The 25,939-nt window shown below is 44.7% G+C and overlaps 1 protein-coding gene across 1 annotated transcript in view; it reads right to left on the bottom strand.

Annotated features, from left to right (window-relative positions):
- The window catches only part of cimip4 (ciliary microtubule inner protein 4), a 29,262-nt gene that overhangs the window by 1,858 nt on the left and 1,465 nt on the right, over positions 1–25,939 (bottom strand). Inside the window, exons 2-4 of the mRNA XM_078531599.1 lie at positions 22,017–22,447; positions 16,318–16,459; positions 6,155–6,265 (exon numbers count right to left, since the gene is read on the bottom strand). Coding sequence (XP_078387725.1) covers positions 6,155–6,265; positions 16,318–16,459; positions 22,017–22,447 — 684 coding nt within the window. The remainder of the gene's footprint in view (positions 1–6,154; positions 6,266–16,317; positions 16,460–22,016; positions 22,448–25,939) is intronic.

Genomic DNA, 25,939 nt, shown 5'->3' with positions numbered 1-25,939 from the left:
GGGATGAGGAAATACAAATATAGAAAGCTTATTAAAAATTGGAGCCATTTCCAAAATGACAGAGGCGGTGAGGGGATGATTTGATGGTTTAATTTAAAAGTTTGAAGGGTTGGGATAGAGTAGAAGGAACAGGCTGTCTTGTGTAGTGGAGGGATCCAGAATAAAAGAGCAGATACGATTGCACTAGAGAGGGTACAGAAGAGGATAACAAGGGTGTTGCCTAGACTGGAAAATTTTAGTTATGAGGAAAGATTGGATAGGCTGGGGTTGCTTTCTTTGTAACAAAGGGAAGATCTAATTGAAATCTATAAAGGCCTAGATAAAGGTCTAGAGAGAGTGGATCAGAAGGATCTATTCCCTTTGGTTGAAGGGTCCATAAATAGGGGACATAAATTTAGCATAAGAGGTAGGGGCTTTAGAAGGAATGCTAGGGGAAATGTTTTCATCCAGAGGCTGGCAGGACATTCACTGCCTGAAAAGGCAGTCGAGGCAGAAATCTTCATACCATTTAAAAAGTACTCAGACAGGCATGAAGTACCGCAACCTAAGGGCTATGGGCCAAGGGCTGGAAAGTAGAGTTAGACTGGATGGCTCTTTGTCAGTTGGCATGGACACGATGGGCTGAATGGCCTTCCTCCACTCCATGAGCTTCTACAATTCTGTAATTTGATGGAAGTACGATTAATTGCAAAAAAGATTTAGGGCAGAGAGCAGAAGAATTTTTTTGTGCCTAGGGTTGCGAGGCTGAGTGATATTCTGCTACAGTCACTGATTGAAGCAGAGGCTGTCTCAACTTTTAAAAGTAGGCTAAATAGGAAATGGGGGAATTAAGGAATATGGGGGCAGGGCAAATGCACCAGAACAGGTTTAGTGCTCAAGTAGAGGGTAAAGGACAACATTAACAGCGTGAACTGAGAACCTCAGTCCCATACTGTAATTCTTGCGTGAGTTTAATGAATCACACCAGAGAAAAACTAGAATTCACCTCATTAATACATCAGTAAAACAGCTCACAGTCGGACAAGTGGAAAATTTAACAATACATAATCAGGATTTTAAAGCTGTTGGATAAATTTCCACAAAGGAAACTACTTGCCTGACAAAAAGTTCATAACTAAATTAGATGTGTCCTTTAAAGCCAACACTTTCACAGTCTCTAGTGACAAAGACTGGTAACCACAACTATTCTGTGCACAAAGTCCATTGGACACCAACCTGTGTTCTTCCCAATGATACGCCTGTGGCCAACAGCACACTAAGAACATAAGAAATAGGAATAGGACCCTTGAACCTGCTCCACCATTCAAGACGATCATGACCTATCTAGCTCAAGTCAACTTTCTTGCCCCATCCCTATAACCCTCGATTCCATTAGTGCCCCAAAATCTCAAATATACTTCTGGAGTGAGCATCCATAACCATTTCCAAAGACCTTGGTGGGGGCGGCGGTGGGGAAGGGAAGAAATTTCTCCTCAACTCAGTGCTAAATGGCTGACCCTTTATCCTGATACTGGGACTCCTAATTCTCAGCTTTCCAGCCAAGGGAAACAGCCTTTGACAGCATCGACCCTCAAGGGCAATAAGGGAGGGACAAATCCTGGCCTAGCCAGCAACACCCACATCCTGCAAATGGATTGTTTTTTCAAAAAGCCAGCAATGCTCATATTCCATGAATGAATAAAAACCTTGTTAAGCCCTCCAAGAATTGTATACATTTCAATGAGATCACTTCTTATTCTTCTGAACTCCAAGGAATATAGATTTGTTCTACTCAATTCCTCCCCATAAGCCAACCATCTCAACCGAGGAATCAAACTATTGAAGCTTCAATGCACTCCCTCCAAGGCAAATATATCCTTCCTTAGGTAAGACCATAATTGTACACAGTATTCCAGGTGTGATCTCACCAAATGTACGTAGGGCTCCATGGTGGTTTTGAATACTTTGCTTTTAATTGGTGCTCTCCATTCAAACCCAGGCCAAATAACTCGTGATTTTATGGTGATGGGGAGGCAAGTTTTAAGAGTTGAAACTCTTTTATGTAACCCAAGTTACTCACTAGGCTTTTGTAGAAGGCCACAATCCTAATTAGGGCCTTGCCTGAGACCCACTTTCAGAAATACTCTGGTACAGGCTAAAGTGACATTTGTCAATGACTAACAACCCCCACCCCCCACTCCCACAGCCTAATCACAATCGCTTTGCTAAGGGTAGTTGTCAAGTGGAGGCCAGACACCTCACTATCAATAGAGAAAAGAGCAGATGGTTCAACACAGATCCTTCATGTTTTCCATTTTGGATGCAAGATGGTGTTTTGTAGTATTTCCCTGCCGCCTCTCATTATGGAGCGAGAAACGAGAGTGCGCAAAAATGCAATCCAGAACTCAACATCACTTGAGTCAGGTCATTAACTCTGAGAGACCACAGATAAAGGGAGGTGAGTTTGCAAATGGGCCCCTAGCCATGCTACATATATAAGGCAAAAAATAAAACAGTAATTCCCTGGTTCATTCCCCAAGGCAATGGCTTGACCAATCAGCGTCGACCTGCCCAGTTTGAATTTGAACAAAGCTAGGCAGTTAACTGTTTCACGCTGCATTCTCTATGGTAACACCTCCATCAATCAGGCTCCATTTTCCAACCAATCAGCACTCTCTTCTCATGCAGTATAAATCGTTGTTCACCTGTTACTGTTGGAAAATTCTTGCGAGCTATCCTAAATGAAAAGCTTTGATGGCATATCTCTTTTTTTCAGCAATACACAAGTTCTGTACTACCAAGCAATTATTTGTAAAAATAAAACTAAAAATAGCTGTGAAATGAAGGTTCCCCAGGCTTATTCCTGTAATGGAAGGGTTGCCCTATGAGAAGATATTCACTGGGTCTATATTCCCTTGAATTTAGGGGAGAGGTGGTCTCACTGAAAATTATAAAATTCTTTACGGTCATAACAGGAGCAACACAGAGGATGTTTCCCTGACTGGGAGATCTACAACATGGGATCACAGTCTCAGAATAAGGGGTCAATCATTAGGATGAGGCGAAGAGAAATTTCTTCCCTCGAACGGTTGTGGATCTTTGGAATTCTCTACCCCAGGGGGCTGCTGATGATCAGTCGTTGAGTAGTCAGAAGTCAGAAGATTCTTTGGATACTAAAGGATTCAATTGATATGGTAATAGTGCAGGAAGGTAGCGTTGAGTAGAAAATCAGCCATGATCTTATTAAATGGCAGAGCAGGCCCAGGTGGCAATTAACTTACCCCTACTCCTATTTCTCATGTTCTTATGTAATTCATACCTCATGAAACTCACTGCATAAAATAAACCAAATCTGTAAAACAGCTCTTTATTAATGACCAGGTTCCCAGAGCCTAATTTTACACGTTTGGGTAACTCAATTCTGAAGCCAGATAATCTTGAGTTTAGACTGGATAGATCCAGTCAGACTTTTATCTTTCCAAGGCAGGTGAAATGAGGACCAGTCTTGGAATGTTTGATGTTGGATAAGGGTCTCAGGGACCAGGCGACAGCCATATACTCCCTGGCTGTCCAATGGACGCAGGAAATGGAGAAATGGGGATGGGGACCGCCGCAGATGGTCTCTGCCCGATGAAGACCCATGTCTGCTGGAACCATCTTTCACCCTCATGCTTATCTTACAATTTCCCTCATTCAAAATGAGAATGAGGTCACGAGAAATTCTTTTTAAATCGCACAAAACAGACAAACGAGACGCGATTTTGTTTCATTGTTTTATGTCCTTGGCTGTTCTAAGTGTTCTCCAATTGTTTCTCCAGCTCCTTTAGTGCTTTCTTCATTTTCTGATTAACAAGACTCAGCTCAACCCAGCGACCTAAAGAGATGACAGACAGCCTTGCCAGTGTCAAGATGCAAACGTGTGAATTGAATCATTTTCCTTAACCTATTTTTTTTTTTAAAAAGATGTAAAAAGGAGGGAAGGATTCCCCCGTTGAAGATCTCCTCAACTCACTGGTAGGCTTTGAATGGAAAACTCCAAGGCCTCCACCTCACCCACAACCCTCCCCCACTCCCTTCGTGCACCAGTCCGAAAAATATTCCAAAAGCACAGGTGCGGCCATCTCCTAGAGTCTTGCTGGGCACCACTTTGAAGAGTAACAGTTGGCCATTGTTCACAATCCCGTCATCCCCTTTGTAGCAACCAAGAGATGAGTTAACAGCAGCCTGGGGCCACTCTCGCACCATTCTGGGGAGAGGAACCGTCCGGGCTCCACTCAACACATCCCCGGACCAACAACTGAGATCATTGAACGGACTGGATGAGATTAAAGACTTTTAAAAAAGGGCCTGGTAACTCCATGTGGTGCTGTGTTTATGGAAACATTGTGTGGCTACGAAAGCAAAACGTTGCAGATGGTGGAAATCTGAAAATAGGAAGAGAAAATGCGGGAAATGCTCAGCAGGTCAGGCAGCAGCTGTGGAGAGAGAAACAGAGTTAATGTTTTAGGTCCAAAACTTCTTCCAGTTCTGTTGAAAAGCTAAGAGGAATAACAGCTTGTAAGAGAGTACAGAAGCGAAGAAAAGCAGGTGAGACCAGGAAAAGAACAAAAGGGAAGGTCTGTGATAGGGCAGACAGCAGGAGGAATTAACCGACATGAGAAATGATAAGAACATCAGAAAAAGGAGTAGGCCACTCAGCCCCTTGAGCTTGTTCTGCTGGTCAATAAGATCATAATTGATTTGATTGAGCCTTAACTCCACTTTCCTGCCTGTTCCCATAACCCTTGACTCCCTTGTTGATCAAAAATCTGTCCAACTCAGCCTGGGGTTATATCCAATGATCCGGCCTCCACTGCTCTCTGGGGAAGAGAATTCCAAACACTAATGACCCTCAGAGGAGAAATTCCTCCTCATTTACATCTTAGATGGGAGATCCCTTATTTTGAAACCGAGTTCTAGATTCCCCCATAAGGGGAAATATCCTCTCAGCATTTACCCTGTCAAGTCCCTCAGAATCTTCATGTTTCAGTAAGATTACCTTTCATTCTTCTAAACTCCAATGAGTGTATAGGCCCAACCTGCTCAACCTTTCCTCATAAGATAAGCCCTTTCATCCCAAGAATCAGCTGAGTGAACCTTCTCTGAACTTCCTCCAATGCAATTATGTCCCTCCTTAAGTAAGGAGACCAAAAGTGTACACAGCACTCCAGGTGTGGCCTCACTAATGCTCTGTACAGTTGTAGCAAGACTTCCCTACTTTTACACTCCATTCCCCTCACAATAAAGGCCAATATTCCATTTTCCTTCCTAATTATTTGCTGTACCTGCATACTAACATTTTGTGATTCATGTACAATGATACCCAGGTACCTCTATACCACAGCATTCTGCGGTCTCTATCCATTTAAATGATAATCTGCTTCTCTATTCTGCCAAAGTGGACAACCTCACATTTCCCCACATTATATGCCATGGGCCAAATTTTTGCCCACCCGCTTAACCTATCAATATCCCTTTGCAGAATCCTGTGGCCACGTGACCACCAGAAGGAGAGAATAGCTGATTTAAGCGTTTGGCTGGTATACAGCTCAGAGGAATGCGCAAGTTATCAGAAAGAATGGGAAAACAAGAATTACACACCCACGGATGCTACCCGAGCTGCTGAGTGTTTAGAGCATCTTATTTCAGCATCTGCGACAGTTTGCTTTGTGCTCTCTTGATGGCTTCAAAAAAAAAAAATGCAATCAATCCTTGCCGTCCCCCAATCTTTGCTGGTCTGGTCAATTTCAGCAGAGCCAGTGGTAGAAACACCAATAATTGGCTACAGCCACCCAGGGGCTAGATAGCAAGAGCCAAAGTCCCTGATCCTAACCAACGACAGATACATAGGTACAGGACCAAAAAATGGATTCCTGTCAAGACTCACATGTGGATAGGGCATTTGTGTGTAGGTTCAGGGATGGTGGTGACTAACAAAGCCAAACTGTGGGATAACTGCGGAGGGGCATGGCAGTGGTGAAAAGGGTACAACTAGTAAGAGGCACCTCCCCATCTCACCCCATCAACTTTACTCATTCAGATCCTTGTTACACGGTGTCATTGACGAGGCAGGGAATCATGTCTGGAACAGGAATGACACGCGGAGGGGACACAACTGGTGAGAAATTATACATACCCAATTCATCGGTCTTTCTACCATGCCAGTGCTCTAGGTCGCGTTTGAAGCGGTGATGCACCTCTTTTGTGTAGGTGGATTGTGCCTCACTCTGCCATTCATCCGAGGGGCCTAACATCCCAAAATAAAGCATCAATAACAGTTTACCACGCGTGACAGCAGAACTTTACTCTGTACCATTCACACACGTTAGGCTTCAATTTACAAATTAACACAGCTATTGAGTAACAGCGTCAGAAATACACCTTCCCACTGAAACTGACATCAGACTCGATATGTAGTGAGGAAAGTCCCAACCCACAGAAATGAGTGTTGCAGAAACGCACTCACCAATGATTTGCAATTTTGAGCTTAAGAGTGGCTTGGAAATCTAATGTGTGGCATTCCAGCCCTCAAAACATTTTTTTTGTTCCTGGGATGTAAGCAATACTGGCAAGGCCAGCATTTATTGCTCATTCCCACTTGCCCTTCAGAAGGTGAGCTGCCTATACAACTGAGTGGCTTGGTAGGCCATTTCAGAGGGTGGTTAAGAGTGAACCACATTGCTGTGGATCTGGAGCCACATGTCCGCCAGACCAGGTAAGGATGGCAGATTTCCTCTCCTAAAGGACATTAGTGGCCCAGATGGGTTTTTACAACAAATCTGGTAGTTTCATGATTATTGCTAATAAGACTGACATTTTATTCCAGATTTATTAATTGAATCTAAATTTGCCTAGCTGCCGTGGTGGGATTTGAACTCTCATCTCCAGAGCAAAAGTCTGGATCTATGGATTACTAGTTCAGAAATAACACCACTATGCTACCATCTTCAAGTCTGTGCTTAACGGTTCCTTTTGAGAGATGCCAATTAAAGCCCCCGTCCCATCTCCCCTCACCCCTCCTTCCCCGTCGTTCACTTACATTTTACAGTATATAGCGCGCAGTCAGATAGTGCAGCTGTGCCAAAGGGAATGGAAACTCTTTCGAGTTACCAACAGTCACAGATTGCAACTCTTTTCGAGTACAATCACAGTTCTTGGTTTCCGGGAGTGGGACATGAACCCACAACCCTCTGATTCAAAGGCGAGGGTGCTATGAACTGAGCCACAGCTGACACCTCCCCAAAGGGAATGGAAGAAGCACTTGTTGACATGGGCAGGATATTGGATACTTGTGCACTTTAATAAGATATAACTATAGGTCAGACTGTTCAATAATTTTCAACCCCGTTTACAAAGAAGATGCAGTTGAGATTCTGAGGTGTAGGAAGTCCAGACGTCATCCATCATGATCGTAATGCTACCCAAGCATGCTGCGTATCAAAGGAGCAGGACTAGGGAAGAGAGAGAGGCTTTATAGATCAATACATGGCCAACAGAAGATTGTTTGGTCCATTATGCCTGTGCCAGTTCTTTGGGAGAGCTATCCAATTAGTCTGATTACTTTGATCTTTGCCCATAGCCCTGCACAATATTTTTTCAAGTATTCATCCAATTCCCTTTGGAAGTTCCTAATGAATCTGCTTCCACCACTCTTTCAGGCAGTGCACTCCAGATCATAAAAGTATCTCCATCTCACTTTCTTTTGGCAATTATCTTAATTCTGTGTCCCCTGGTACTGACCCTCATGCAAACGGAAACAGTTTCTCCAGATTTACTCTATTAAAATCCCTCGGTTAAATCTTCCTTAACCTTCTCTGCTCAAAGGAGAACAACCCCAGCTTCTTTAATCCTTCTACACAACTGATCCCTCATCCTTGATACCATACCATTACTGGTTGGCTACCTAAAGGATTGAAGTGGAGATTAAAGTATCTGTGAGATGCACGATCTTTGCCAGGTGAACCTGGGAGCTGAACATAGGCAGTCGGGAATCGGGAGTGGTATAAATTGAGCCCGGGGATTGGAGTGCGACCTTTCCCACCTGGGAGCTGAACAGAGGTATTCAGGAATCGGGAGCGACATAAATAGAGCCCGGGGATTGGAGCGCAGCCTTTCTTACCTGGGAGCTGAAAAGAGGCAATAGGGAGTTGCATCTTGGCTGCTGGAGAAACAGAGTAAAAAAGACCAACTGTGACACCACAGGAAACTAGGAAGTTAATTAGCCGGTAAGTGTTTTGTGTAAGGGACAGTGTATTAATAGGCAAGTTAGGACACAGCACTTAAGGTGGATCTATAAATTAAAACTAAAATAAAATAAATATAAAATAAAACAGTCAAAATAAATACCTAATATACATACCAGTGCAATTAAGAATTGTATAACCTTTAGTTTTATTGTAGGTTGTACTCCCCTAGTATGTGGCTCGCTACAACACTAGTCCCAGTACAGTTCAGGTGTAGACCGTCCCAATGGTACAGCCCCCACTTTCCCCAGTACTGGTGCCAGTGCCACACAAACCACAACCCACTTCTCCCACGCCAGTCTTTGAGCCATGTATTCATCCTTCTAATATTTGCCCTATGCCAATTTGCACGTGGCTCAGGTAATAATCCAGAGATTATTACTTTTGAGGTTCTGCTTCTTAATTTGGTACCTAGCTCCTCACACTGACAATGCAGAACCTCCTTCCTTGCCCTGCCTATATCATTGGCACCTACATTGACCACGACAGCTGAATCCTGATCTTCCCATTGCAACTTCCTCTGCAGCCCTGAGCATATGTCCCGAGCTCTGGAACTAGGCAGGCAACACAGCTGTCTGGACTCTCACTCTTTGCAGAGAACAGTGTCAATCCCCCTCACTATACTGTCCCCTGCTGCCACTATATTCCTATTTGCTCCCCCAGCTTGAATGGCCTACCATGCCATGGCCAGCCTGCTCATCCAGCTTGCAGTTCTCCCCTTCGTCCGCACAAGTTTTGAGCACCTCAAACCCTTTGGCAATGGCAAAGTCTGAGGCTGCTCCACTCCTGACTCTCAGTCCCTTTACCTGCTTCACTCATGGTCATATCCTCTTGTCCCTCATCATTGGCCAAAACAGACGACCCTATTCTAATAGGTGTGACCGTCTTCTGGAGCAAAGTGTCCAGGTATTTCTCACCCTCTCTTACTTTGCGCATTGTCCCTCAGTACAGTAAATTGCAGCATACATGGGAATTATTCTAAATTAATTAAGAGAGTAGTTGAATTAACTAAATAACATACCAATCCAAACAGGTGTTATTTTGCAGCTGTGGAATGTGGGCACTTTTGGATGCCAAGGCGATCCAGGACAAAGACGCCTGCAGAAAGCGTAAGCAGCTTGAGGAATTCCGGATCAGGATTATTGATCAGGAGGCCGAACTGCAGACAATGCACAACGTAAGAGAGGGCGAGAAATACCTGGACACTTTGCTCCAGAAGACGGTCACACCTTTTAGAATAGGATCGTCTGCTTTGGCAAACGGTGAGGGACAAGAGGATATGACCATCAGTGAAGCAGGTAAAGGGACTGAGAGACAGGAGTGGAGCAGCCTCAGACTTTGCCATTGCCAAAGGGTTTGAGGTGCTCAAAACTTGTGCGGACGAAGGGGAGACCTGCAAGCTGGATGAGCAGGCTGGGCATGGCATGGGAAGCCGTTCAAACTGGGGGAGAAAATAGGAGTATAGTGGTAGGGACAGTATAGTGAGGGGGATTGACACTTCATTGCAGCAAAGAGAGAGAGTCCAGACAGCTGTGTTGCCTGCCCAGTTCCAGACATCTCGGGACATCTGCTCAGGGCTGCAGAGGAAGTTGCAATGGGAGGATCAGGATCCAGCTGTCGTGGTCAATGTCGGTGCCAATGATATAGGCAGGACAAGGAAGGAGGTTCTGCATTGTCAGTATGAGGAGTTAGGTACCAAATTAAGAAGCAGAACCTCAAAAGTAATAATTTCTGGATTATTACCTGAGGCACGTGCAAATTGGCATAGGGCAAATAAGATTAGAGAGATGAATGCGTGGCTCAAAGACTGGCGTGGGAGAAGTGGGTTGTGGTTCGTGTGGCACTGGCATCAGTATTGGAGAAAGTGGGGGCTGTACTGTTGGGACGGTCTACACCTGAACCGTGCTGGGACCAGTGTCGTAGCGAGCCACATACTAGGGAAGTAGAGAGGGGTTTAAACTAAACAAAGGGGGGTGAGGGATCAAGCTTGGGCAGGTGTTGCAAATCATGGGGTAGAGTTAAAGCAAGGGAGCAAAGTGGTAATATGAGAAATGAGGGTCAGAGAATGGCAGGAAGGGAAGGGGAGAAAAACCTAAAAATGAAGCAACAGTCAAGACTAGATGTTACAAACGTAACAAAAAGGCAAAACTAAAGGCTCTGTATCTAAATGCAGATAGCATTCATAACAAAGTAAATTAATAGATAGCACACATTGAGATAAATAAATATGATCTGATAGCCATTACAGAGACATGGCTGCAGGATGACAAGGATTCAGTCCTCAATACAGAGGGGTATATAACATTCAAGAAGAATAGGAAACTAGGTAAAAGTGGAGGGGCAGCACTGTTGATTAAGAATGGCATTGGTGTAATAGTTGGAAATGACCTTGGTTCAGGAGATCAGGATGTAGGAGCGCTTTGGGTAGAGATAAGGAATAGTAGGGGAAAGTCGTCACTAGTGGGAGTGGTCTACAGGCCCCCAAATGTAGTAATCACAATGTAGGACAAAGTACACAAGAAGAAATATTGGGTGCTTGTGATAAAGGGACGACAATAATCATGGGTGATTTTAATCTACACACAAACTGGAAAAATCAGATTGGCAGTAGTGGCCTAGCTGAGGAGTTCGTAGAATGTTTTCGAGATAGTTTCTTAGAGCAGCACATTCTGGAGCCAACCAGAGAGCGGGTTATATTAGACTTATTATTGTGTAATGTGACAGGATTTATTAATGACCTCAGGGTAAAGGCACCCCTAGGTAGTAGTGACCACATAATTGAAATTTACATCCAGTTTGAAAGAGAGAAGAGTGGGTTAAGACTAGTATTTTAAACTTAAATAAGGGAAACCATGTGGGCAAGAGGGCTGAGCTGGTTGAAGTGAACGGGATACTAGGCTAGAGGATAGATCAATACAGGAGCAGGGGGAGACATTTAAGGGGATATTTCAGAATATGTCTATTCCTACTATAAAGAAATATTCTAAGGGGAAGACACACTATTCTTGATTAACTAAAGTAGTTAAGGAAAGCATAAAACTTAAGGAGAAAGCTTATAACTGTGGCAGGTCAGATGATTGGTCAGAATATAAAGAACAGCAGGGAATGACTAAAAGGTTAATCAGAGAGGAAGCTAGCTAGAAATGCAAAATTGGATAGCAAGAGCTTCACGTATTTAAAAAGAGTAAGTGAGTATTGGTCCTCTACAGAGTGAGAATGTGGAGTTAATGGTAGATAATAAGGAAATGGCGGATGAAATGAACAAATAATTTGCTTCTTTCTTCCCTACAGAGGATACAAAACATTCCAGTAATAGCCACAAATCAAGAGGTGGAAGGGAGAGGGGAGCTTGCTGAAATTACAATCAATAGGGAAGCCTTACTGAGCAAACTGTGGGATGACAACCAAGTCCTGATGGACTACATCCTAGGGTCTTAAGAGGTGGCTAATGAGGTAGTAGATGCGTTGGTGTTAATTTTCCGAAATTCCCTAGATTCTGGAAAGGTTCCATTAGACTGGAAAGTGGCAAATAAAACCCCTCTAGTCAAGAAGGGAGGGAGGCAGAAAACAGGAAACTATAGGCCAGTTAGCTTGATGTCTGTCATGGGGAAGGTGCTAGAATCGATCATTAAGGAGGTTATGGCTGGGCACATGGAAAAACTCAAGGTAATTGGGAAGAGTCAGCATGGTTTTGCGAAAGGGAAATCATGTTTAACCAATTTATTGGAGTTCTTTGGAGGAGCAACTTGGACCGTGGATAAAGGGGAGCCTGTAGATGTACAGTACTTGGATTTGCAGAAGGCATTTGATAAGGTGCCACATCAAAGGTTATTGTGGAAAATAAAAGCTCAATGTAGGGGGTAACATATTAGCCTGGATAGAAGATTGGCTGGCTAGGAGAAAACAGAGAGTATGCACAAATGGGTCATTTTCTGATAGGCAGGATGTAATGAGTGGATTCCCACAGGGGTCTGTGCTGGAGTCTCAACTATTTACAATTTACATCAATGGCTTAGATGAGGGGAGTGAAGGCATGGTAGCTACTTTTTTCTTTATTCATTCACGGGGTGTGGGCATCGCTGGCTGGGCCAGCATTTATTGCCCATCCCTAGTTGCCCTTGAGAAAGTGGTGGTGAGCTGCCTTCTTGAACCGCTGCAGTCCATGTGGTGTAGGTACACCCACAGTGCTGTTAGGGAGGGAGTTCCAGGATTCTGACCCAGCGACAGTGAAGGAACGGCGATATATTTCCAAGTCAGGATGGTGAGTGACTTGGAGGGGAACTTCCAGGTGGTGGTGCTCCCATGTGTCTGCTGCCCTTGTTCTTCTAGATGGTAGTGGTCGTGGGTTTGGAAGGTGCTGTCTAAGGAGCCTTGGTGAGTTCCTGCAGTGCACCTTGTAGATGGTACACACTGCTGCTACTGTAATCACAAGTGGGCCATATCAGAGTGGAGTTTGCAAACAGTTTTGAGGGTTTTTCTTTTAAACAGGATTGACAGAACTGTCTTCTGATAGGGAATGCAAACAGAAATGCTGAAAAAATTCAGCCGGTCTGACAGCCTCTGTAGGGAGAGAAAAACAGAGTTAACGTTTCGAGTCCAGTATGACTATTCTCCCAAAGAAGCATCATATTGGACTTAAAACGCTAACTCTGTTTCTCTCTCCACAGACGCTGTCAGGCCTGCTGGGATTTTCTTCAGCACTTTCTGTTTTTATTTCAGATCTCCAGCATCCACAGTATTTTGCTTTTATTTTAGTGTTGTCTTCTGATAGGGTTAGATAGGGGCAGGAGGGGGATTGTATTGAGCATAAACAACCACATAGCCCAGTAGAAACTGTTGCTGCGCTGTAGATATTATGTCATGTGGCGTAATAGTACAGTGCTCGAGAGCTGAAACTAAAAGATCCTCTCTTCACCCGATGTCCATTACTAGGAGCGGGTCACTGGAATTTCCCCTAATCCAAGGGTAGCCCTATTGTTACTCTGGCCAAGATCAAAAATAAACACAGATTGGGAATCAAAGCCATAATTATCCTGATCTACATAGAAGCTCACAGCAAGCACACAAGGCAGCCATTCGGCCGGTGAAGTCTGTGCTGGCTCTTTGAAAAAGCGGTCGAGTTTGGTCCCACAACCCCCGTTTGTTGTCTGAAACCGTGCAAGGTCCCTCATTCTCAAGTACCCATCCAACTCCCTTTTCAAATCATTTACAGAATCAGCTTCCAATGTGCAGCTTGAGTTTCAAGCGGCTGGGAAACTCAATGGGGTTTCAGCTGTTGCTCTACTCTTGCCTCTGAGTCAGGGGGTCTTGGGGTTCAAGTCCCACTCCAGAGGCTTAAGCACAAAAATCTCGGCTGATGCTCCAGTGCAGCACTGAGGGGCTGCTGCACTGTGGGAGGTTCTGTCTTTTGAATAGGATGTTAAACCAAGGACTTGTCTGTCCTCTCGGATGGACGTTAAAGATCTCACAGTACTATTTCGAAGGAGAGCAGGGGACTTATCACCAACGTCCCGGGACTAGTATTTATCCCTCAATCAGCATCACTAAAAACAGACGCTCTGATCATTATCACATTGCTGTTTGTGAGATCTTACTGTGTGCAAATTGGCTGCCACATCTTCCACATGACAACAGTGACTATACTTAAAAAGTGCTTTTTTGGCTGTAAAGCACTTTGGGACGTTCTGAGGTATGAAAGGCCTTGTTTTAGAATCATAGAAAGTTTATGGCACAGAAAGGGGCCATCCAGCCCATCGTATCTGCACCGGCCAATAAACGAGCCTAATCCCACTTTCCTGCACTTGGGCCATAGCCCTGCAGGTTACGGCACTTGAGATGCACATCCAGACACCTTTTAAATGAATTTCTGTCTCTGCTACCCTTTCAGGCGATGAGCTCCAGGCCCTCATGATGCTTTGAGAGAAACGATTTTTTTCTCTTCTCCGCTCTAATCTTTCTACCAATCACTTTAAATCTATGCCCCCCCTAGTCACTGATCTCTCTGCTGAAGTAAACAGGCCCTTCCCATCCACTCTGTCCAGGCCCCTCACAATTCCATACATCTCAATCAAATCTCCCCTCAGCCTCCTCTATTCAAAAAAGAACCACCCCAGCCCATCCGATATTTCCTCATAGCTGCAATATTCCAGTCCTGGCAACATCCTCATAAATCTCCTCTGTACCCTCACTAAGCCAATCCTTTCTGCAATGAGGTGAGCAGAACTGCACACAGCACTCAAGTGTGGCCTAACTAACCTTTTATTATAGTTCCAGCATAACATCCCATGTTTCAGATTGGCACCTCCAACAGTGCTGCACTAGAGTGTCACCCAGATTTTTTTGTGCTTAAGGCTCTGACGCGGGAGTTAAACCCACAGCCTTCTTCCTTTGTGGCAATCCAGCCATTATACTTGCAATGGAACAGCAGGAAAATCTTCTAACTTCAAACACGACAATTCGAGCAGCTGCTCTCTCTGCTGTAGTTTTTCCTTTTCCTCCATCCCTGACCTCCCCCAGACTTGCATTCACCCCAGTCCCAATCTTGTGTCCTTAAGTTTTCCCCTTCCCCCGCCACAGTCCCTCACCATGCTCATCTCTGTTGAGGACAACCTAGCTCTCCCTCAAACTGATCTAGACCCTATGCCTGGCCGCTTACCTACCTTTAATTCATTGGCTGTAAAGCGCTTTGGGACTTCCTGAGTTTGTGAAAGGTGCTATGTAAATGTAAAGCTCTTCATTTCTCTTTGCTCATCAACATGGTTTAACAGCTCAGCTTTTCCACAGGAACTCTCTCCACCCACCCGCCCCCCCCGATCCTCACAACTGCTTTTATCGCAATCCCTCATCAAAAAGCCCGGGCATCATTTCCGTGAAGAGGAGTCACACGGACTCGAAACGTCAACTCTCGTTTCTCTCTCCACAGACGCTGCTGAGTTTTTCCATCATTTTCTGTTTTTGTTTCAGATTTTCAGTATTTTGCTTTCACCATTTCCGAATACTCTTTTCGTTCTGAGGACTTGAGTGTTTTCTCGTTAACGCCCCACAACTCCTTTCCATCGAGCTTCGGCCCTGCTTATAGCCTCGAAAACCACCTTGGTCCAAGTTACCAATGACAATGAAGTGGCCATAGCGCCACTGTCTTGCTCGGCCATTCCATGTTCCTACAGCCAAGGTTGTTCTCCTTACATCAGAGAAGGTTAAGAGGAGGGTTGATAGTGGAGATTCAAATCATGAAGGGTTTAGACAGAGTAAATAAAGAAAAACTACTTTCAACAAAGCTCAATAACCAGTGGGGGCAGATTTAAGGTAATTGGTAAAACAACCAGGCGTGACATGGAGAAAAGCTTACACAAGTGGTTAGGATTTGGAATGCATTGCCTCTTAGGGTACTGGATACAGATTCAATAGCTGCCTTTAAAAAGGGAATCTGACAAATACTAAAAGCAAAAAATTGCAGGATTGTAGGTGGGGGGGAAGAGCCAGAGAGTGGAACTAACTGGATTAGAGGACTTGACCAGGTGAATACCAGGGGGATGTTTCCTCTTGTGCAGGAGACTAGAACGAGGGGACACAGTTTAAGAATCAGATGGAGCGGAGGGGAATTTTTTTTTTTCTCTCAGAGGGTCATTAGTCTGTGGAATTCTCCTCCCCGGAAAAGAGGCTGGGTCATTGAATTTATTCAAGGTTCGGTTAGAGAGATTTTTGAAAGACAAGGGAGTCAAGGGTTATGGGACAGGCAGGAAAGTGGAGTCGAGACCACAACCAGACCAGCCATGATCTTACTGAATGGTGGAGCAGGCTCGATGGGCTGAATGGCCTCCTCTGCTGTATTATTCTATTATTGCTCTGAAGAAGAGTCAGACGGACTCAAAACATTAACTCTGTTTCTCTCTCCACAGATGCTGCCAGACCTGCTGAGTTTTTCCAGCATTTTCTGTTTCTGTTATGTAGGAACTTGCTCATTTCACCTTCTCTCTAACTGAATTAAATGTTTCGGCAATAACAAAGTGAATATTTTACATCAGACTTGTAGCAGGAATTGGTGAATTGGCAGTACCTGGAAAGATGTTACATCGGAGAGGATAGCCTATTTTTTCATACCAATTTATATCATCAGAGGTGTTCTCCTGTGGCTGTGCCGGGGAATCCTCCAAATCCGAGCTCTTTGATGACGACTTCTGTTTCAAGAACTTATTAACCTTCAGAAAAGCAAGAAAGTCTCCAAGATGACTGTATGAACAGATAAATCAAATAACATCCTTTTTCCCGCTTTCTCTTGGTGTGGTGGGGGGAGCAGAATCCCTTGGGAAACAGCTCAGGCATATCAGCTATCTCCAGTAACTCACGCAAAGTGACCAATCTTCACATGTCAAACCACTGAACATTTGAGGCTATTTCTTCACAGGCACCATCACCATTGATCAAATCTGGACCTCATTTACTATCTACTTTCCCCTGTGGGAGATGGGTGCTCACCGACACCAGCTCAACTCAAGTGCGAACCTGCAGCAATGCAATTTACTGATAGTCCAAGTCAGGGCATAAGACGCATGAGCTGAGGTAGGCCATTCAGCCCATCGAGTCTGCTCTGCCATTCAATGAGATCATGGCTGATCCAATCATCCTCAACTGATCCCTTACTGATTAAAATTCTGTCTATCTCAGCCTTGAATATACTTAACATTCCAGCTTCTACAGCCCTCTGCGGTAAAGAATTCCACGGATTGACTACCCTCTGAGAGAAGAAATTCCTCCTCATCTCTGAGATTATGCCCTCTGGTCCTGGACTCTCCCACAAGGGGAAACAACCTCTCAGCATCTACCCTGTCAAGCCCCCTAAGAATCTTGGAAAAACTCAGCAGGTCTGGCAGCGTCGGTGGAGAGGAATACAGTTGACGTTTCGAGTCCTCATGACTCTTCAACAGAACTAATTAAAAATAGAGAAGGGGTGAAATATAAGCTGGTTTAAAGTGGGGGGGTGGGTTGGGACAAGAAGAGCTGGATAGAGGGCCAGTAATAGGTGGAGATAACCAAAAGATGTCACAGACAAAAGGACAAAGAGGTGTTGAAGGTGGTGATATTATCTAAAGGAATGTGCTAATTACAGGTAGAAAGCAGGACAAGCAAGGTACAGATAGCCTTAGTGGGGGTGGGGTGGGGTGAGGTGAGGGAATCGAAAAAGGCTAAAAGGTAGAGATAAAACAATGGATGGAAATACATTTAAAAATAATGGAAATAGGTGGGAAAAGAAAAATCTATATAAATTATTGGAAAAAACAAAAACGAGAGCATGAAGCAGCACCGAAGTAATCATCGATGTACCGGAGAAAGAGTTGTGGGAGGGGGCCGGAGTAGGACTGGAACAAGGAATGCCTCTTTATGGGGTATGTGGAACATTCCTTGTTCCAGTCCTACTCCAGCCCCTCCCACAACTCTTTTTCTCCGGTACATCGATGATTACTTCGGTGCTGCTTCATGCTCTCATCGGGACCTGGAAACGTTTATTAATTTTGCTTCCAATTTCTATCCCTCCGTCATTTTCACATGGTCCATCTCTGACACTTCCCTTCCCTTCCTTGGCCTCTCTGTCTCAATTTCTGGTGATAGACTGTCCACCAATATCCATTACAAGCCTACCGACTCCCACAGCTACCTCGACCACAGCTCCTCACACCCCGCTTCCTGTAAGGACTCCATCCCATTCTCTCAGTTCCTTTGCCTCCGTCGCATCTGTTCTGATGATGCCACTTTCAAAAACAGTTCCTCTGACATGTCTTCCTTCTTCCTTAACCGAGGTTTTCGACCCACGGTGGTTGACAGGGCCCTCAACCGTGTCCGGCCCATCTCCCGCGCATCTGCCCTCACACCTTCTCCTCCCTCCCAGAAACATGATAGGGTCCCCCTTGTCCTCACTTATGATCCCACCAGCCTCCGCATTCAAAGGATCATCCCCCGCCATTTCCGCCAACTCCAGCATGATGCCACCACCAAACACATCTTCCCTTCACCCCCCCTGACGGCATTCCGTAGGGATCGTTCCCTCCGGGACACCCTGGTCCACTCCTCCATCACCCCCTACACCTCAAACCCTCCCACGGCACCTTCCCATGCAACTGCAGAAGATGCAACACCTGCCCCTTCACTTCCCCTCTCCTCACCGTCCAAGGGCCCAAACACTCATTTCAAGTGAAGCAGCATTTCACTTGCACTTCCCTCAATTTAGTCTACTGCATTAGTTGCTCCCAATGTGGTTTCCTCTACATTGGAGAGACCAAACGCAGACTGGGTGACCGCTTTGCAGAACACCTTCGGTCTGTCCGCAAGCATTACCCAGACCTCCCGGTCGCTTGCCATTTCAACACTCCACCCTGCTCTCATGCCCACATGTCCGTCCTTGGCTTGCTGCATTGTTCCAGTGAAGCTCAACGCAAACTGGAGGAACAGCACCTCATCTTCCGACTAGCCACTTTACAGCCTTCCGGACTGAATATTGAGTTCAACAACTTTAGATCATGAACTCTTTCCTCCATCCCCACCCCTTTCCGATTTTCCCCCTCCTTTTTGTTTCTTTCCAATAATTTACATAGATTTTTCTTTTCCCACCTATTTCCATTATTTTTAAATGTATTTCCACCCATTGTTTTATCTCTACCTTTTAGCCTATTTCGATCCTTCCCCCCACCCCACCCCCACTAGGGCTATCTGTACCTTGCTCGTCCTGCTTTCTACCCTTAATTAGCACATTCCTTTAGATAATATCACCACCTTCAACACCTCTTTGTGCTTTTGTCTGTGACATCTTTTGGTTATCTCCACCTATCACTGGCCCTCTATCCAGCTCTTCTTGTCCCAACCCACCCACCCACCCCCCTTAAACCAGCTTATATTTCACCCCTTCTCTATTTTTAATTAGTTCTGTTGAAGAGTCATGCGGACTCGAAACATTAACTGTGTTCCTCTCCACCGATGCTGCCAGACCTGCTGAGTTTTTCCAGGTATTTTTGTTTTTGTTTTGGATTTCCAGCATCCGCAGCTCTTTGCTTTTACCCCTAAGAATCTTATATGTTTCAATAAAGCCACCTCTCATTCTCCTAAACTCCAATGAGTACAGGCCCAACTGACTCATAAGAAAATCCCTCCATCCCTGGGATCAATCAAGTGAACCTTCTCTGGACTGCCTCCAATGCCAGCATATCTTTCCTTAGATAAGGGGACCAAAACTCTCAGTATTCTAGATGTGGTCTAACGAGTGCCTTGTATAATTTTAGCAAGACTTCCCCATTTTTATACTCCATTCCCTTTGAAATAAAGGCCAGCATTCCATTTGCCTTCCCTATTACCTGATGAACTTGTATGTTAGCTTTTTAGGATTCATGCACGAGAACCCCCAAATCCCTCTGTGCTGCAGCCTTCTGCAGTCTTTCTCCATTTAAATAATATTCAGCTCCTCTAGTCCTCCTGCAAAAGTGCATAACCTCACATTTTCCCACATTATATTCCATCTGCCACATTTTTGCCCGCTCACCTAACCTGTCTATATCCCTCTCTAGACGCTTTGTGTCATCCTTACTACCTGCCTTTCCACCTATTTTTGTGTCATCCGCAAACTTGGCGAAAATACATTCACTTACCTCATCCAAGTCATTAATATATATTCTAAATAATTACTGAGTCGAGACTCAGAGTTAACGGCTGGTCTTTTTGCTAAGAATGTGCTTTTGGAGCTTTTTATTCCCTGCAATTACTCAGTGCTTCAAGATCAGGAAAAGCCTTAAAACATACATGAATATCACAATTACTATGCAGTTTAACAAAACACTGCCCTAAAACATAGGTACTTAATGGAAAGACAAAAAAGGGGTGGGAGGGGAGAGGGAGAAAGGGGGACAGGAGGAAGGGAAAAGCGGAAAGGGAAAAGGAGAGAAAGAAATAGTCACTGTTGTGATGTAAGAAACATAGCAACCAATTAGTGCACAGCAAGATTCCAAAAACAATGTGATAATTACTAGATGATCTGTTGGTGGAGAGATAAATAACAATAATGCTCATCTTTTAATAGCGTCATACGAACATATGAACAAGGAATAGGAGTAGGCCATTCAGCCCCTCGAGCCTGCTCCGCCATTTAATAAGATCAAGGCTGATCTGATGGTAACCTGAAATCTGCATCCCACCTACCGCCGATAATCTATCACCCTTTTGCTTACCAAGAATCTATCCATCTCTGCCTTAAAAATATTCAAGACTCTGCTTCCACCACCTTTTCAGGAAGAGTTCCAAAGACTCACTACCCTCTGAATGAAAAAATTTCACCTCATCTCTGCTTTAAATGGGCAACCCCTTATTTTTAAAACAGGGACACCCTAGTTCTAGACTCTTCCACAAGAGGAAACATCCTCTACGCATCCACCTTGTCAAGACCTCTCAGGATGTTATATGGTTCAATCAAGTTGCCTCTTACTCTTCTAAATTCCACGGATACAAGCCTAGTCTGTCCAACCTTTCCTCATAAGGCAACCCACCCATTCCAGGTATTAGTCTGGTAAACCTTCTCTGAACTGCTTCCAATGCACTTACATCCTTCCTTAAATAAGGTGGCCAATATTGTACAGAGTACTCGAAATGTGGTCTCACTAATGCCCTGTACAACTGAAGCATAATCTCCCTTTCAAACACTCCCTTAGTACTGTACTAGGAGTGCCTGTTTAGATGGTGCACTCATGTCTGTGGAGTGTAACTTAAAGCCTCTACCTTCTTGCTCCAAGGCAAGAGCGTTGCTCACTGAGTCATGGCTGATTTAAAAGCAACAAAACAAGCCCGATGGAGATTAGAAATTTTGGGGGCGGCGGGCAGGAAGTTTCTAATGCAGAATAAATAGAACCGATTCCCATTAAGATGATAACTCATTACTTCCAAAAAGAAAGGTGCTTCATAAATCAGTTAGTAATTGAAGAATTACTGGGACAATGTGTAGCCGAATGGGTTCAAATACTACATAGAAAATAATGGTTTTCCATTCAGTATGGGGACAGGATGCTGCAGAATACATGCGAAACCCCCAGTATTAAACTACATAGCTCAATTAGCTTTGGAATCTCAGAATACTAATGCAATAATTTCCTACATAGGCAACTTCTCGGAGTGAAAGAAGGGAGTTAAGCTTGGAGACAAGTGAAATAAAGGACAGTAGAGAAATAAAAAGAGGGGAGAAAGGTTTAAAAGGTTGGACAATTGGGTTTACTTTTCCTTATTGGAATGAGTGTAACTGGCAAGGCCAGCACTTATTGCCCATCCCTAAGTTCACATAAAAAGATGGTGATGAGCCACTTCCTTGAGCCACAACGTCCATTTGACTTATCTGCTGCGGTTTGATACAACTCAGTGCTTGCTAGGCCATTTCAGAGGTCAGATAAAAGTCAGAGCGTTGTGGGTTAGAAGTCACATGTAGGCCATTCTGGGCAAGGATGGCAGATTTCCTCCCCTAAAGGACATTACTGAACCAGATTGTGTTTTTTGCTTAAATGACAATCTGGTCATTTTATGGTCACCATAACTGAAATTGGAGATCCAGATTCACTAATTGGTTGAATTTTAATTCCCCCAAGCCGCCATGGTGGGATATGAACTCATGTTTCTGGAGCATTGATCAAGGCCTCTGGATTACTAGTCCAGTAACATCACCACTATGTTACTGTCCCCATCACTCACTGAGTTAGGAGTACAAACCAACTCCACACGTATTCTTTCCACACTAACCTCGTCATCCGTTAGCAACTCATCCACAACATGGCTCCCAAACTTATGTTTAATATTTTTGGGAATTACACCGCCCTCTTCTCGATTGGGAGTCTCACGTGGTGACTGTACACCATCAGATATCGTTGGAGGGGTGCTAGGCACAGGGGACCTGTCACCATCAGTTTGCACCTCAGTGTTTATTCCGTCACAGCTAAGGGGCACTCTTTTGAGGGACTCCTTTAGTTCAGGCTTGCAATCCTTGGCGTCATATTTGGTGCCAATTGCCATCTTGGCATTTCCTGATTTTGGGCTCATCATTCTCACGGGATCAAGTCCTGGTTTAAGAACGCTTCCCGATTCAGTCTTACAAAGGTTGCCCCTGTGCTTTTCCAACTGAGGCACTGGTTGGTGACTCGGCACAGGAGAAGTTTGTACTTCTTCCGATAACCCTGTAAATAAAAGGGAGAATAAAAAGATAGAACGGCTTATATTTATATAGCACCTTTTACCACAGCCAGGCATCTCAAAGATAAAAGCAAAATACTGCGGATGCTGGAAATCTGAAACAAAAACAAAAATAGCTGGAAAAGCTCAGCAGGTCTGACAGCATCTGCGGGGAGGAGCACAGTTAACGTTGCGAGTCCGTATGACTCTTCATCAGAACTAAGGAAAAATAGAAATGAGATGAAATATAAGCTGATTGAGGGGGGGTGGGACAGGTAGAGCTGGATAGAGGGCCAATGATAGGTGGAGGCAAAGAAGAGATTGCCAAAGATGTCATAGACAAAAGGACAAAGGGGACTCGTAACATTAACCGTGTTCTTCTCCGCAGATGCTGTCAGACCTGCTGAGGTTTTCCAGATGTCTCAAAGCCCTTCTCAGGCAACACTATTTGAATTGTTGTCACTAATGTAAAGTAGGAAATGTCACAGCTAATTTGCAGTCGACAAGATCCCACAAACAACACTGTGATAATGACCAGATAATCTGCTTTTTTTGTGATGTTAATAGAGGGATAAATATTGGCCGGGATACTGGGAATAACTCCCCTGCTCTTCTTTCGGATAGCGGCATGGGATCTTTTACATCCATCTTGGGACAACGGCAGCTGGTGAAATTTAAACTCGGCCAATTTTTTAAGTCTGGAATTGGAATCTCGCCTTAGTAGTGGTGACCATGAAACTATCACCGATTGTTGTAAAAACCCATCTGGTTCACTAACGCCCTTTAGGGAAGGAAATCTGCCATCCTTACCTGGTCTGGCCTACATGTGAGAGCAACGGGCTTGACTCTTAACTGTCCTCCGTAATGCAACAAATGCTGGCCTTGCCAACGACACCCACATCCCTTGAAACAATAAAGAAAAACCCGAGCGGGCAAATGGGGTTCGGTTTGACATCTAATCTGAAAGACAGCGCCTCCAACAGGGCAACGTTCCTGCAGCACTGCACCGGAGGGTCAGCTTTTGATTTGCGTTCAAGCCCTGGAGTAGGACTTGAACCCGGAACCTTGTGGCTCAGAGACAAGAGTGCTACCCACTGAGCCATGGCAGAAACTACAGTAATAATAGGGTAATAAGTTAGGAACTGGGTGGAACACTGGGCTATGCAATTTTTCCTTTTGGCAGTGGAAAGTGAGATTGCATTTACTCAGGATCATTGACGGACTGATTTGCTCTGTCAGCCAATTGTGAGGTTCTTACCCCATATACAGAGTATGACCAGTCAAAACCACTTCCCACGCCTAGTGGTAGAATCCTGCATTTGGACAGGGTATGGCAGGAAATGGGACCCTCAACCTCAAGTTATTCACCACAGGGAAATGCTGAGTGTTTGCCTTACAGGAAGGAAAGCAAAATAAAAACTGACAACATGTCCTTACTTCACCACAAAAAACAGAAAATGCTGGAAAAACTCAGCAGGTCCAGCAGCACCTGTGAAGAGAGAAACAGAGTTAACATTTGGAGTCTGTATGACCCTTCAATACAGACTTGAAACATTAACTCTGTTTCTCTCCCCACAGGTGCGGCTAGACCTGCTGAGTTTTCCTAGCATTTTGTTTCAGGTTTCCAGCATCAGCAGTATTTTGCTTTTGTCCTTCCTTCACGTTTGGACCCAGACAGCAAGTGTTACTAGGCTCTTTAACAATTGGAGATGAGGCACCACAGCGCAAAGCTAATCCTCACTCGACATCCACGTGTGCATTTCCCAGCTGGTGTCCATGAGCGGCCAATATGCCACCTCCTGGAGGTCAGCCTCCAGCCCTTCCTACCCCTGGTGGATGGAGACTGGCTACATCAGCACAGACCGTGGTCTTTCCTAAGCCAGTTGTGGCACTAATCACTGCTACAGGAGATGATCAGCTAACCTTCAACAGTATTCAAACAGTAATAAACTTATGCTGGAATGACTGACAGAAGCAAAGGACCCGATAGCTACAGGAAGGCCAGGATGGTGCAGGAGGGAGCAGCATTTTCACGGAGAAACCAAATGAGGCCGAGGGCATGGAAAAACCTGCCAGATTTAACAGTAAAACCTCACTGTCATCGTTTTCTTCAGTCTTCTAAAATGGAAGGCTGCCAGGTGGCAAAACCAGCAGCAAGAGAGTGTAAGCTTATGGTCCACCCCCAGAAACACTGTGGTCCCACTATATCAATCATGGCACCTACAAGAGAGAGGTCACAATTGACAGGGGAGTGGGGCGGGGGGAGATGTGGAGAGTGGCGTGGCCAAAGGTTTCCTTCAGGGGCCAAGGGAGGAGAGCTCCTCTTGGCCCACAAGCTGTGCTGCAAAAAGCACTTACCTTGAGTTGTGGTGCCAGCAGCTCCCCACTCCCTTTCACTGCGAGTTTCCCCCCCAAGCATTGGGAAACCCGTCTGGCATTAGTTAATTTAAAATTAGGCCTCCGTGGTGAAAGTGGGAGCCTGGTTTAAGTATGTTAATGAAGAATCCCACCATCACAACACAGAGCATGTCATTGTAAAAATGACAACAGACGTGGACACACTGGATTGGGGAAACATTCACCGTTTATTCATTGTTAAACCCTCCATCCACCCTTCTCCCACGCATCATAAGGTCAGAAGAGGAGCCTGGCAATAAAATTACTTGTCGTCCATGGTCCTAACTCACGATAGACAGGGTTCATGACTGCTCATCCTTTTTGTACTCTCAGGTATGGATAGATTAGGTGGGAGGTTCATATCCTCGGTGTTCCAACGCCTACAACTAAATAATTACTGTCAAAATGCAGTTAATCTGGTTATACAACCAATTTGTGCACGCAGCATTCCATAAGCAGCAAACAAAAGGAATAAGCAGATAATCGATTGTCACAAAAACCCACCTGGTTCACTAATGTCCTTTAGGGAAGGAAATCTGCCATCCTTACCTGGTCTGGCCTACATGTGACTCCAGACCCACAACGATGTGGTTGACTCTTAACTCCCCTCTGAAATGGCCTAGCAAGGCACTCAGTTCAAGGGCAATTAGGGATGGCCAACAAACGCTGGCCTTGCCAGCGATGCCCACATCCCACAAGATAAATAAATAAATAAGATTTGATCTGATGGAGGTATTGGAGGAGAGAAAGTTAGGCAGGACATTGATGAGCAGGGGATAGTAGCCGGGTATCTTTCAGTCCACCTGAGCAGGCAGATGGAGCCATGGTTTAAATATCTCATCCGGAAGACAGCAGCTTTGGCAAAGGTGACACTCCCTCACTGGAGTGTCGGTTTAGAGTGTGGATGCATTGCTGCTGACACCAGTGAGTGGTCATAGTCTGTAAAAAAAAAAATTAAAACATTTGTTCTCTTTTTTGATTGTCTGCGTTAAGTTCCCTCCTTTACAGCTTTTACTTTTAATTCAAGAGCATGACTGTGTCCAGGTTTCTCCATATTCCTTGGTCCCATTCCAAACAGATTTAAAAAGGAAAAATCAGTG

This window comes from Cetorhinus maximus, chromosome 29 (genome assembly GCF_964194155.1).
Source record: "Cetorhinus maximus chromosome 29, sCetMax3.hap1.1, whole genome shotgun sequence".
NCBI classification, from domain to species: Eukaryota; Metazoa; Chordata; class Chondrichthyes; order Lamniformes; family Cetorhinidae; genus Cetorhinus; species Cetorhinus maximus.
This window is presented reverse-complemented; position numbering and strand designations above follow the sequence as displayed.